The 13,903-nt window shown below is 37.8% G+C and overlaps 1 protein-coding gene across 1 annotated transcript; it reads left to right on the plus strand.

The window, feature by feature from the left end:
- The first annotated feature begins 7,238 nt into the window (after positions 1 to 7,238).
- LOC117823319 lies at positions 7,239 to 9,988 on the plus strand. Its single transcript, XM_034698466.1, has 3 exons — positions 7,239 to 7,307; positions 7,569 to 7,653; positions 8,963 to 9,988. Exons 1-3 carry the CDS (start codon positions 7,267 to 7,269, stop codon positions 9,515 to 9,517), a joined length of 681 nt encoding a protein of 226 aa, XP_034554357.1. The 5' UTR covers positions 7,239 to 7,266; the 3' UTR covers positions 9,518 to 9,988.
- The last annotated feature ends 3,915 nt before the right edge of the window (positions 9,989 to 13,903 follow it).

Below are 13,903 nucleotides of genomic sequence, written 5' to 3' on the forward strand. Positions count from 1 at the left end.
ATTAAGCAGCAGTCTGTTACTGTATGCACATAGAGTTATTCTTCCTTATGTTTCACTTTAAGTTCAGACTGTAGGTTCAGTCTTTGATACTGTATTAGCTGTGCCTGTTGTGCCTATTAATCAAGCCTGATCTATGCTTCTGAGCCAAAACTACGCCATAACATACACTGTAGGTTCGCGTAGCCCTGCACCGATGCAGAAACCCAGGTGGCCTGACATGCACCTGCTCCAAAAAACAGACCTCAAGCTCTGTGATTGGTCCGCTAGGTAGCTTCATAATTTCCTGTATTTACAATATTTAAAGTATTGCCTACACTGATTTATCAGCCATCAATATGATCTCCCCTGACGTGGAGATAATTGCAAATGTTTTAGCTTCGCTCTTACGGAGCTGCCATGACATATCTGCCATATCTAAACACTTTGTATCAAAGAAAAAAAAAGCGTGCCTGCTTCATCTTGATTTTTATCTCATGCTGCAGAAATGGAACCCAACTACAATCCAACACTCATACAATCCTTGGTGTGTTGAATTGTTATCTAACCTACTTCTACCTTTTCAGTATGGAGCGTGTCCTCGCTACAATAAAATTTCCAAAGCAACATACAATACTTCATTATCGTTGTTTTTATTTAATGCTCCTCATTCCTGCGAGGAGTTTTTTGCTGGTAATGAAACAGCCTGAAATAAATTCTGATGCCTGTGTGTGATCTACAAAAGCAGAGAAGACCATCTGTAAGAAGACTAACACTAGTAGATATTTGTAATGCCTGTGACTGCTGCTGTTAGGTCAGGGTTAGACGTGGTGACTGACTTGGTTCCCTCTCTTCTGCTGTCCAGTCTAAAAATCTTAGAGTTATATTCGATCAGTCCATGTATTTTGATCACCACATAAAACAGTTGTCCCGGTCATGCTTCTTCCATTTACGAAACATTGCCAAACTTAGGTCTGTTGCGTCACATCCTGAACTGGAAATGATCATTCATGCTTTTGTTTCATCCCGACTGGACTATTGTAATTCACTTTTCACCTGTCTCAGTAAGTCGTCCCTCCATCGTCTTCAATTAGTCCAGAACACTGCTGCAAGGCTGTTGACCAAGTCCAGCCGGACAACCCACATCACTCCGATTCTATCTTCCCTACATTGGCTTCCAGTTAAGAACAAGAACAAAAGGTGACCGTGCTTTTGAAGTTGTGGCACCAACATTGTAGAACGCTCTTCCTGTAAATGTTCGTTCAGCTGTCTCTGTTGTCGCCTTTAAAAAAACTTCGACTCACTGTGTTCAGACTAATGTTTTATTTATGCTATGGTCTGTTTCTTTTAATGTGTTGGATATTTTCCTGTGAAGCACTTTGTGATTTTATTCTGTGAAAGGTGCTATACTAAATAAAATGTACTTACTTTACTTACTTACTTCATGCTGCCAGTACACAGAGTAATAGTAATGCCAAAGGTGCAAGTTTGATATATCGCCCAGATATAGCAAGAGCTTCATTGAAGTCTTGACACATTTTATATGGATTTCCGACCAGTGTTGTGTTAATTCGGTCTATTTGAAGCGCCTGTGAAAAATTCTCTATTTTTGTCAATTTTGGCGCCCCCTGTGGACAAAGCAGCACCTCTTCATCTTAAAGGAACTTGTCCTGTATATTTGTAAGCAGTGCTTTCTGACAAAAAAAAATGATCTCCCCATGCCCTCTTTTATATTCAAGTTATTCTTCAAACATTCTGCCTCACTGTAGGACAGCTGAAGAGAGACAGGGAGCAGAGAGTGGGGGATGACATGCAGCACAGGGACATGGCGGGGCGTCATGGCAGCGACCACCACAAGGAAGGCCATTGCCTCTGTATACAAGGTGTGAACTCAGACCACCTGGCCAACAAGCACTCCCATCCTGCCCTCTTTTAACACTGAAACTAAGCACTAAAGGTGGTTAGTAAAAGCTGTTTCTTCAGTGTGCTGTCAGCATTCTAGTCTGATACCTCTTCCCTCGCAGTGATTACAGGAATTAGAAATCACAAATATACAAATGATCTCTCCTGTCGCAGAGGATGGTTTGCTTTTGAAGGTCATGAAAAGGCATCAATTCAGAATATAATAGAGATTATGGTCTGGGCCTGCTCTTTCTGTAAAGCATCTTGAGATAAGGTTTGTTGTGATACAACGCTATTTGAATATAGATTGATTCAGATTGATTGAATTTTAATGAATCAATCTGTTTCATTACCAGCCAAACTGACATGGACTTTAAGCAATATATTCCTAAGTGGATGCCAGACAAGAAAAATATTATATTGAAACTCACACGTGGTGGTTTCCCCGTTCTCAAGTGCTACATCAAAAGATCTTTTCATCTTTAGATCCTGTGCCAGTTATACCTGCATATACCTACAGTGAGACCACAAACTAAAACTAAAACACATCTATTTCAGTGCCTGCGTCTGCAGAGATTTGAGTTTTAACAAGTCAAATTAGATTATGGGTGAAGTGTCTGCAGTCAGACACCTCAGGAGGTTCTTGTTGGACTGACCCTTTAACTCTATTATCAAACCTCATCTTTTTATCCTATGATTGAATGCACTTTGCTACAGTTTATCAAGTATCAGTTCACATATTGGATCTTTTTTTAAATCTACCTCGACTTATTTTCTGCGTGTTGTCTGTTCAATGCAGGCAGGTGATAAAACAATAATTGGTTATGAATTAATCAATGCCTTGCTTAGGTACTGAATGGTTTGAATGGGATTTCAGTAATGGAACAAATGACCCACTCTGCATTTCACAGTCAGCAGGTATGTACCAAGCTGGCACTATGATCAAAGACAGGAACATGTGCCCAAAACCAAAGAAAATAGAGAAGAAAAAAAAACCTGTGACGTGAAAAATTGAACTTCCTGTGATGCAGTGATAAGTAACCTCAATTTCAGCTCAGTCTTTTCATTCACTGTCTGAGACATCAACAGCAGCAGGACAGTCCCTGAGGTACGAATAGTTTTTCACTCTTATGATGACTGATGGAGGCGATTTTTTATGTTAATTATCATACTTTTATTACAGAAAGACAAACAAGGAGAACTCTTTCATTCACATCCACAGGGTGACATTCAAATCCATGGAGACATGAAGCCTCAGCAACTCCTGTTCTTGTGTTGCTTCTACAGCAGCCTCACAGTGACCTGCAGCATTCAAGGTACTGCCCGCTCACTTGGGCACGCTTACATTCTCCTCTGAATTTTGTCCGTGGTAAATGCTTTGATAAGGCAGCATTTGGTTTAAGTCATCTTATGGTTTAAGATCAAATTATGTCCTGTGTTTGTATATTTATATGAAGGTTCAAACTTTCTGTCATCAACCACAGAAGAGGGTTCAAAAAAATTATTAATAATAGAAATGCCATTGTCATATGAACTCATTATTTCTGTTTCATATTATCTGTGACTGGAAACTGTGGAGCTCATTGCTTCTTATCAAAATGTCATCTCTCTCAGCATTTTAAAAAATGAAATTGAAAGACATAAGAAACTTTATTGTCATTTTAGGGATATGAAGACATTTTATATCGAGTCTATTGTATACATTAATTATACATAACACCAAAAGCTAAAACTAAAAACATTAGGGCTGAAAGCAATAAAAAAAGACAAGACTGGACAGACCATTAAGTGTCACTGAAAGACTAATAGATACATAAAATATATACATAATAAATGAATACATAAATACATAAGTAAATAAAATCAGTGGCTGCAGCAAGTTCATAGTGTAAATGTCATTGTAGATTTTAAAGTGCATTTCTCAGGAGCAGTGAGAAAGACCATGTGTGGTCAGACTATACTTGTTGTATGACCTGATGACTAGGAGACAAACAAACAACAAAGCAATGTCATTTTAATCTGACCTTTCATTTGGAATCAATTTATAACCTTGGCTGAAGTTTTTATCATTGTTGTGTCACCAGTAACAGATATTTAACTTTTCTCCAGGGGGTGCGAGCACAAAATTGAAATTATGAATATCCTTTATCAGGTGTAACAAAAAATATTATACCTGTGTACTTAATTAAATGTAATTAAAGGCATTTATCTCTTTTTTTTGCTAAGCTGAATGATCATAACGTATGTATGTGGGCCCTCATTTGTTCATGTTTTTTTTAGCTCTTTCTGTGAAGTGTTTTGAATCAGTAAAACTGTCTTCATCCATGCTGGGTCTGATCCTGATATTTGAAAAAGGAGACAGGGGAAGCAGAATACAGCTATAGCATCACAACATGCCATATATATCATATATGTATATATACAGTATTTCAGACTGATTTTTAGAAATCGTGTTCAGTAATGATCTGCCTTATCCTTGTGGAGAGTGGTAGGGCAGTGCTACTGTTTTTTTTTTTACATTACTTTTATTTTGTCTGATTTAATGATTTACTGTGGTTTTTTTCTTTGTGATTCCAACTAATGCATGTTTCAATGCTTAAATTTGTAGTGTCTTAAAAGGCACTACTAGGAGTTTTCATGTTGTGTTGGTTCTGGTGACTCCTCTTTCCAAAGTGTGCATTTGTTTCTGGAGCAAATGGGTGGAATACAGATATTTTATTAATAATATTTTCTCTGTTCATAACTAGCAAAAAAAAAATTCCCAAATATGTGTAGGCACACCAATAAAATCCCGCCCAAAATTTGAAAAAAAAAACTCATGTCAAGAATTTAGGGAGGGGAATTCCCCCTATTGTAAAAGGGAAAAGAACTTCAGGCCCTGCTAAGTCATGTTTTTAACCAAAAAAAATATCATCCTTCTGGTTTCTAACATTCAAACATATCACTCAATGTGAATCGATGCGGTGGGAAATGTAAAACAACAAGCTCTCTGGCACAAACTCCCAACTCTTACGCCAAAATATTCATGCTAACAATATTTTCTGTCCACTTTCCCTAGTTGATAGATGTTCCCATGTCAATAAGAGCTGTGTCAATTCTTATTGGGACACTGTGACATGTGTCTTGAACATCAATGCTGATCTCATGGGACAGACTCACACCGACTACAACATAACATTCATTGATCTGTATACGTACGTATACCTTTTGCTACATTAAAATATATGAAAATGTATAATTCTTCTGGTACAAACATAACTGAATGTTCTGTTATTGTTTTTGACTCTTCAGGAACAACAGGACTTCCTGTCCACTTGTGTTGGTGGATGATAGTTACATAAGTGTCTGCAAAGTCACTGAGTTGGTCTTTTTTTACGACATGGATGAATATAACATCCAGCTTTGTCATGAATCTGTCTGCTGTACCTTAGAGGAGAAGTTTGAACCATCACAAAACAGTAGGTTGAAACCTCATTGTGATTCATGCTTATGTAAGGGATAATGTATAGTGAGCAGGTGGTTATGCACTCAAGAATCCTGACAAAATGTCAGCAGTGTTTCCCCTACCATTATACAGTGGCGCCCCCCCCCCAACAGCGGCCCCCGCCCCCCTTGGAAGTCCAGTAAATTTTATTTTCTACATATCGCCAGATCACAGCAGAAGTATTCAGGGTTACTTCTCTTATAGATCAGGTCTTAAACTTGTTCTTTTATTAAAAAGACTAAATATCCTTATGTTATTGATCTTATTTACCTGACAGGATGTCATTATGCTCATCTGCTCTCTGTATTGCATGGCAGCGTTCCACTCCATGCGCACACAGACACACGAACACGTGCGCTCACATACACACATCACAGCACAACGATACGATAAATGTTCATCAACAACTCGGTTTTTCAAGACGAAAACGAGACTATGACGAGCTGAAGTGCATCACTGATAATACAAACTCAGATGAAAACTTAAGAAGGACCGTCGAACATTAAGAGTTCATATTTTCCCCGCTGTGCGTCTAATCTTAATTTCTCTCTAATTTACATGTTTGTTGATGTTTGGTTGGTGTTTATGCATCAGGGGCAGATCTATGGGCAGGCCTAGGTGGCCTAAAAACAGTAATGTAATGTTTACTCTAGGGGAAATGTATGAATATGTACAGTAGCTACTAAAAACTAGTACACTGAATATTATTAATTTCTTTAAGTTCACCACAATTGGCACAAAAAAAAAGAAACGGAGGCCCATACAAATATTTCTAGGTGCACCCATTAATGACGTTCTGAATTTGTCACTGCTTTGCATTAATGCATGTAGATATGTCTAATTAAAACTACCTCCATATTTGCAACCACATTTTAAAGCGATGTAATAGTGCAGTAACTTTTGTGTATAGGTGAAAACGTTTTCCACATGTGTACAGTAAAAATGTTATGATCTGCTCAGTTCAGCTCACGCCCCCGTATGATGTAAAAGTCGAACAAAGTACAGAGACTTTCAACATCACCTGGAGAAGTGGATATGAAAAACATGGCTACCTTTCTAATGCCCTTGAGCACGAGCTCTTACTCCAAACATCTCAAAGCACTGAAAACAAAGTAAGCTCCAATTTCAAGAATATGATACTAGTGCTGCATTTTTTGCCAAAATAAGATCTGACAATTTATATTTTTTTTGTTTCACTCTCTCTCCGCAGACTATCCATCGATACTCACAGGAATCAGCATCAATTCAAAGATCACAACTCAAACCAAATTTAAGATACTGCATTAAAGTGAGATCTAAAATCTATGTTGATGGTTATGAAGGAACTTGGAGCCAGTGGAGCCCATCAGCATGCGTGAAAAATGAAGCAGGACAAGGTAACATGACAAGCATATTATTTCTTAAAGCTGCTGTAAGGAACTCTTAGTTTATTTTGATTTTTGTGCTACCTGTTGACAAAGTGTCTCCTTCTTCTTTGCTAATTGTATCCTGTAGAAATGTCTCTCTTCCTGCTTTCTGTTAACAGTTTTAATAAGAATCTTTGCTGAGGAAAAGTGTTAACATGAATATGGTTTCTATAGCATATAATCGATCACTTCATTTGACATTGTCCTGGTTTCAAGCAACAATAATTACATCATAACACCAGTGGTCTCCTTTGCTTATGAGGTCCTCAAGTGACATAGGTATTAATCTCAGTTCGTTTTATTACCGCCTTAAAAAACTCAGCATCGGAGCTTTAAATACAGAGTCAATGATGCCTGTAAATCTCTTGCCATAACCTTTATGTAATACCTGCTGTTGTATTTTGCATGCACGACTTGAGTAATAGCCCTAAAATAAATCATTTCCTGTTACAACTATCTCCTTTGTAGAACATCATTATCTGAAAAGTTAGATCATTCATGGATATCAGCCAACTGACAGACTTACTGTCAGCATCGAGGTATGACTCAGTAATTCTTTGTTATTCTGTGAACTTTCCAAGAACAAGATAACATCCTACTCATTTTGATCAAGTCCCTGGGCCCTGCATGTGTGGCTGTTGGAGTCATGCTGTTAGTTTTCATCAGTCCCACTGCAAGGTAGTTCATTTGTGCTTTAAAATGTTGAATCTAGATTGTTTTAATCCACTTTATGTGCTCTGGATAATGATTGCATGCCTTGAAAGTAAGATGTAACTGATTTGTCTTGGTTTGCACAACAGAATGAAGATCAAGACTCTGTCATACACACCATCGCCTGCCCCTTTCTTCAAACCTCTTTATCAACAACATGATGGCAATCTTCAGGTGAGCTGTGAATACAATGTCCAGCTATGTGGATTGTGGTGCCTGTCTTTTGTCAGTAGTATTTTGGTTTACTGTAAACTTGAATGCAGTGGAAGATTCTTCACAAATCAGAAACTCCATAAACAATATGAAATAAAGAAAACATAAGAATTAATACCTGTAACTAGATATCCTCTCTGCTGAGACACATTTTCTTCAGCCCTTTGAAGTTGGCTTTTAACACAGAAATTAAAGAACCAATGGTCTCCATTAGAAAAGAACATGTGAGAACAGAAACAAGCTGAGTGTCAACATAACTGTGATGGTAAGGATTGGTGTTATACCCACAGAGCAAAATTGGTCTGGCCCGGTTCTGGCCCACAATACACTTAGACTCGGCCAACATACCGCAAAGAATGACGGCCCTTAAGTTTGCCAGAGACGGCCCACACATGGGCCAGCTTAATCACAAGCTCAATCTTAATCGGCCCAGATGCGGCATGGACAGATCTGAGCCACATAAACCAAGCCACAATCAGGCCAGATGTGGCATGCCATCATATATCCTATGCCTGCCATCATTGCCAGACCTTGCCCACATCCAGTTGACATACCACTTGCCATGCCAGCAGTCAGCCAGCAGTGCCGGCTTGATGCCAGATCTGGCCCAGACCTATCTGCTATGTGGGTATCTTGTAAGACAACTATCAAGCACAAAATGCTAAAGCTAGCATAATGGCGCAATGAAGTTTAGCACTAAATCTAAGTTCAGCTGAGGCTGATGAGAAGGTTATTTATTTTCTTGACCTTCCACCTTGTTTCAAAAGTTTTTGCACATAAACTCTAGGACCAATAAGAGTTTAATTTCATCCTGAGGGGATCATGGGAAATTCTTCTAATAGGCTTTTATTCAGACATCAGTGATCCCATGGTTGCACTAAAGGAAGAGTCAGAAAGTCTCCCAAAGTCTCTTTGTTTTATTGTCTGGGGACCATGAATGTCTGGACAATAGTAACGCTTACTATTGTATCATGACTTTCACCAAGAAGATTTTGAGACCTATTGGTAGCATAAGGGGAACATCTGTGGATAATTAGGATTCACCCTCCTGGGACTATGAGTCCATCCAAGAGCATCTGGGATAATCTATTTGGGCCTCACCAAAAACCAAAATATATCAACTAAAATCATTTCTTGTAACAGCAGTGAATAATGCAGACATTAGTAGTTTTGGTTTTTTTAATCTAAGTTGTGAATTATGTGTTTAACAGAAAAAAAAGTCATGCAACTTTATCACGTCTAATGCATCCTAATGCTGCTGAATTTGCAGGAATGGCTTTCACCCAAACGTACATTTCAGCTAACCTACAAACCCGAGGAGACCCTGACAACTGATGCAGTGATTGTTGTACCGAAATCCACATACACAAAGGACCCAGAGGAGAACCAGGACCTACACAACCCTCCAGTAACACAACTCGTATTCACTCAAAATCAAACCTCCTACGTCTGCCTACCTGGGATGCCCGAGGCACCCCCTCCTGTTACTATAGTCGGTCCAGGACAAACTTCTTACACTCGGCTGCCCTGTTCAGTCTGGGAGGTCAACATGGGAGAAGTAGAGGACTTCTCTACTCAAGTGAAAGATGAATTAAACACCAGCCATGGAGACTCTGGCTGCAGCAGTGAGGACCCAACCCTGAGCCCAGATTGCAGTCTACCAAACAGTCCTGTTGAAGATGGTCCACCAAAATGTTTCTGTACTGATTACTGCATCCTCAACAAAACAGCAGATGGATTTGCTCCTGTTTTAGTTTCCAAAGGAAGCAGCCTTAATGCTCCATCTGAGTCCCAACAGGAGGATGAGTGGTCAAACATTCTATAAAGGACTGTAATGAAGCTACTGGACGAAATCAGACGAGATGCTTTCATTTTCATATGCAGTTTTGCTCTATGTTGCATCTTCTAGATAGATCTTCTTATTCAGCCACTGCAGGTCTAGCTTGTGTATATGCCTTGAATCCTTGAATTTCAAACCTACAACAAATTTGAACACACCTCATGATCTCTTTTACTAAAGCAGACTAAACACAGCAGAGTTCATATGTACATTAGGCCTAGACTTATTGCATATATTGTGCTTGCTGCCGAATGAGATGACATTTAAGCATGCTGGAATGACAGTTCTTACTTGCTTTCACTATTTTAATGTATAGACAACCATTTTCTTTTTTCTTAAAATGACAAGTTACACAAGCAGCTTTGCAATGTTTCTGTGGCTTCAGAGAAATGCTTTTTTGCTTTGTGCTTGAAAGTCATCCTTCTTTGCAATATTTTGTGGTTATTTTTTCAATATTGGTGCAGTTACATATTGTCTGGGTAAGGCCAGACAATCATTAGAATAAGTAATAAAAAATTGTTTTTATTTGAATGTCTCTATTCAGGTATGTACCTGTATGTGTGTGTGTGTGTGTGTATGTGTGTGTGTGTGTGTGTGTGTGTGTGTGTGTGTGTGTGTGTGTGTGTGTGTGTGTGTGTGCTTAACTTAATGTTGTTGTCTAAATAAATTCAATAAATGACCACCCTACTTCTTCCACCATTTCTAATAAACGGAATAAACCAAAATCACTGATTTAAAAAATAATTTTAAAAGCTAGAAATATCAGGATAAACAACTGCAAATAATTAAGGTGAAGTGTATTTTTCAGATTTTTTTTCCAATGTTTTTGTGTTATTTAATTATTTGAATCACCTCATTTGAAAACTTTTAAATGTTTGGAACCAAAACCTGCAGTTCCACATCCGTCCAGTGCGTGACAGTAAGGCTGCTTTTTTAACCCATCTGCTCAATTTAATAACACATAAACAAAATAAAATTAAGTTCCTAGAAACTTTGCTTCAACCCTCACAAACTGTTTTTGAATAATGTTTTTTTTTGTTCTGAACAAGGAGTCAGAAAAAACCTAAAGACACAAAACTGTCTTCTGGGATAGCATCAGGTTATTTTTTATATTAATCACCATCTAATTGAGTAGGTGGGCAAAGCTGATTCAACGAGGAAGAGGGGCTGTGTGCAGATAGTATCAGTGCGAACAGTAAATGTGTCTGTATTATAGAGGATTAAATTAATTTTGCGGGGGATACAAGACGGCACATCTGCATAGACAGGTGAGGATGTGGTCAGGAAACAACACCCACATATATTTTTTTCATGTGCCATGACATACTGAAGGCCTTTCCCCACCAACGTGCCCTGACTAAGAAGCCTCATGGGAGACTGAGAGACTGAGGTCATTTAATGGCGGGTGTATGAGGGGAGTATTAAATGCTTTTCTAAATGCCCTGTGTATTTCTTTTTTGTCTCAGTCCTGTTTTAAGTCTGAGGACAAACATTGTGAGAGCTATAGAAGCCATACAGAGTTTTGGATTTACACACAGATGTACCAAGAACAAGCTCAAGGACAGATACATGAATAAGACTCAGTCAATGTAAAAGTCTGCAGGCATTCAGAGATGGAACCTGAATTGAGAATACAGAGGAAAAAAATACCACTGAAAGTTATGTAACATATGATACAATCAGGCTTCTGTTGACATTAGTCTTTTTAATGGTAAAATAATGGCAGAGATCAAGTGTTTCATTCCCAGTGTAAGTGATCAGGTAAATATAGAAAGTTGAACTTTCAAATAAGACAATAATATACAAACAGCCATAGCCGATCCTTCTCTCTTGAATCATTTGATTTAAAATGATTGAGCAAATAATACGTTATTTAGATAACATTTGCACACTTTACTGTGATTGGGTAGATTTGTTGTGTACTTGTAGTTCTTAAAAACACTCACTTTAGTTTAAGTGAAAAAAGCATTTTTTGTGGAGAGTATTTTACATCATGATATTTGACATAGCATAAGTTACTGAGTAAAAATAAAAAGGTGAAAAGCAACAGAAATGCAAACTTTCCATCAATGACAGTTTATTTCTACGTCCGCACTTGTACTTTTACCTGTGTAGAATATTTCCGTATCCTTTCCACCCCTGCACTGTACAATCTCAAGAATCTTTGAGGTGTCATAGCCTTCCTCCCTCACAGAAGTACGTTTCTCACTTTTCATTCACACGTGGTTTTTTGGAATTGGCATATGTGACCTCTCGTTTTTACCCAAGGACAATCTAGGAGAAGTAGTTAGCATTCACGCAGTTAAAGTTCTCTGTGTTCTTTTATCAAAGCAGAGTGTATCAGATGATCAATAGCATCTGACAGCCCGTCTTATGCTGCTCTTGACTACTACTTCCTCCACCTTTCGTGTTTAAGACAGGCTGTAAACACACTGCATGCTTTCGAGGAAAGGCTAAAAATGTGAGCCAGAGAGATTACTGAGGTTTTTCTGTATCGTAGTGCAGCTGAAGATAGTCGAGAACTAAACTGCTTACTGTATCAGTCAAAGTTTTGTTTTATGAATGTGCTCCTAGGCTTTAAAGACTTATTTGTCTCCTATACATGTTGCACTTTTTTCAGTTTTCTGTTTGAAACATATTAAACCTTTTGATGTCGGTGTGCTCAGGGCTTGTCTTCAGTGAGTTTAGCCTGCATAACAATACAAAACTCTGAAGAGCTATTTCAAGGGACAATCACCCAATGTTGATGTTGTAAGGTTAACACAGGGGCAACAGTCAAAATCTTTAAATGTTTTAAAAAATGTAATACATGCCATTAATGAGCACTATAGCTATGCCCAATACTTCATTTTATCCTGACTGTGTACAGTGCATACCACAGTACTCGAGTATACATAAGCTTGATTGTATGCTATTTAACATAAGAAATTATACAATATACTTTTCTTTGAAAGTTCCAACTTCCAAATGCAACCATAGAGTTTCGCTGTTAGTCACTAAGTGTTTGGCAGTCAACTTTTGCTCCTCAGATGTGTCAGAATATGTTTTTTAGTAGCCGTCAGTTTCACATAGCTTTTAAGTCAGTGTCTAGAGTCATGTCTTAAGTACGGTAATATCATATCCATCGTTCTTCTTTGCACGGCAATATGGTACACTAACGTTAATGTTGAAATCTAGAGAAGTGTACTCCTAATGTTGTTTTCTGGAAATGAAGGGTACAGTTTGTAGTATTTAGCGTCATTTAGCAGAACAGATTTGGTAGAAATGGAATATGATATTCACAAGTATGTTAAAATGACTCACCAGCATATAAAAAATGCTTTTGTTGTTTGTTTTTTTACTTTGAATGAACGTTTTAAATCAAATAAAGAGTGGGTCCCCTTCCACAGAAGCTGCCATCTTGCACCACCATGTTTCTTCAATAGCACTGAATGGACAAACTATGACATACACGTTTTTGTAGACTTGTTGTGCACAAAATATTTATTTTTAACTGACGTTTTCGATTGGTACAAACATGTCATATTTACCATGCATCCCAGCAGCTCCTTGTCATGTAAGGTCAGCTTCACTTGGCTGACAGGAGAGGTGAGCAAGGGAGTATTTTAATCTATAATCTGACAGCTAGATATTGTGATATATTCCCATTTTCTACATACTGTACCTTTAAATTAAAAGCACAAACACATTTATGACCCATTCCAAAATTTGGAAATTGCTCTCCATGTATTCCAGACTTGCATCAGCTCAAATAATACCATGTTGTTAGTGATGAGTAAAGAGTAGAGGAATGGGCTTTTTTCTTTATCAGTTATAGTAAACAGTTTGAGTGGTATCCAATATTTGAATAGTTGAAATTCAAGCGATTTCAAACTAATGAGGAAATCAAATTACATTTTTATTCCTGGTCCTCTAAAAGATAACTTCTATACCTTAAAAACTGCCACTATTCTTTTAAAGATAAAGCAATGCATGCACAGGAAACACATGCTTTTTACTTCCCTTAGTTGCTTGAAATATTTCTGCAGAGTGAACCAGCAAGACACAATCTCTAAAACACTTGTGATGAGTGTGGCGTTTTTCTAAGAACTGGAGGTGCTTTTGGTTTGTTTGTTCTTCCACTAACTCTGAGTATGTGACCTGCATGTTTTAAGAGTGTGATAAGCCTGCATTGGCTTTTGCACCTAAATTGAAAAATGTAGCTGTCATGTGCCTAATCTCAACAGTAAAATGAATATACTCCTTAACACAAGGGTGCTGTTTTATGTACCTTGAGATGCTTAACAAAACGAGCAGATATAGACCATACTTTTAATACTTTTTATTAGTTTTATCAAAAAAAAATCTAAATAAGTAGTGGGAATATCACTA

This window comes from Notolabrus celidotus, chromosome 12, assembly GCF_009762535.1.
Source record: "Notolabrus celidotus isolate fNotCel1 chromosome 12, fNotCel1.pri, whole genome shotgun sequence".
NCBI lineage: Eukaryota > Metazoa > Chordata > Actinopteri > Labriformes > Labridae > Notolabrus > Notolabrus celidotus.

What these genes read in the sequence shown, in the direction of transcription:
- LOC117823319 (XM_034698466.1), top strand. Translation starts at nt 7,267, where the DNA reads ATGGATATCAGCCAACTGACAGACTTACTGTCAGCATCGAG. An exon ending in GACTTACTGTCAGCATCGAG is followed by an intron (nt 7,308 to 7,568) that starts GTATGACTCAGT and finishes TTTGCACAACAG; the next exon opens with AATGAAGATCAAGACTCTGT. An exon ending in AACATGATGGCAATCTTCAG is followed by an intron (nt 7,654 to 8,962) that starts GTGAGCTGTGAA and finishes CTGAATTTGCAG; the next exon opens with GAATGGCTTTCACCCAAACG.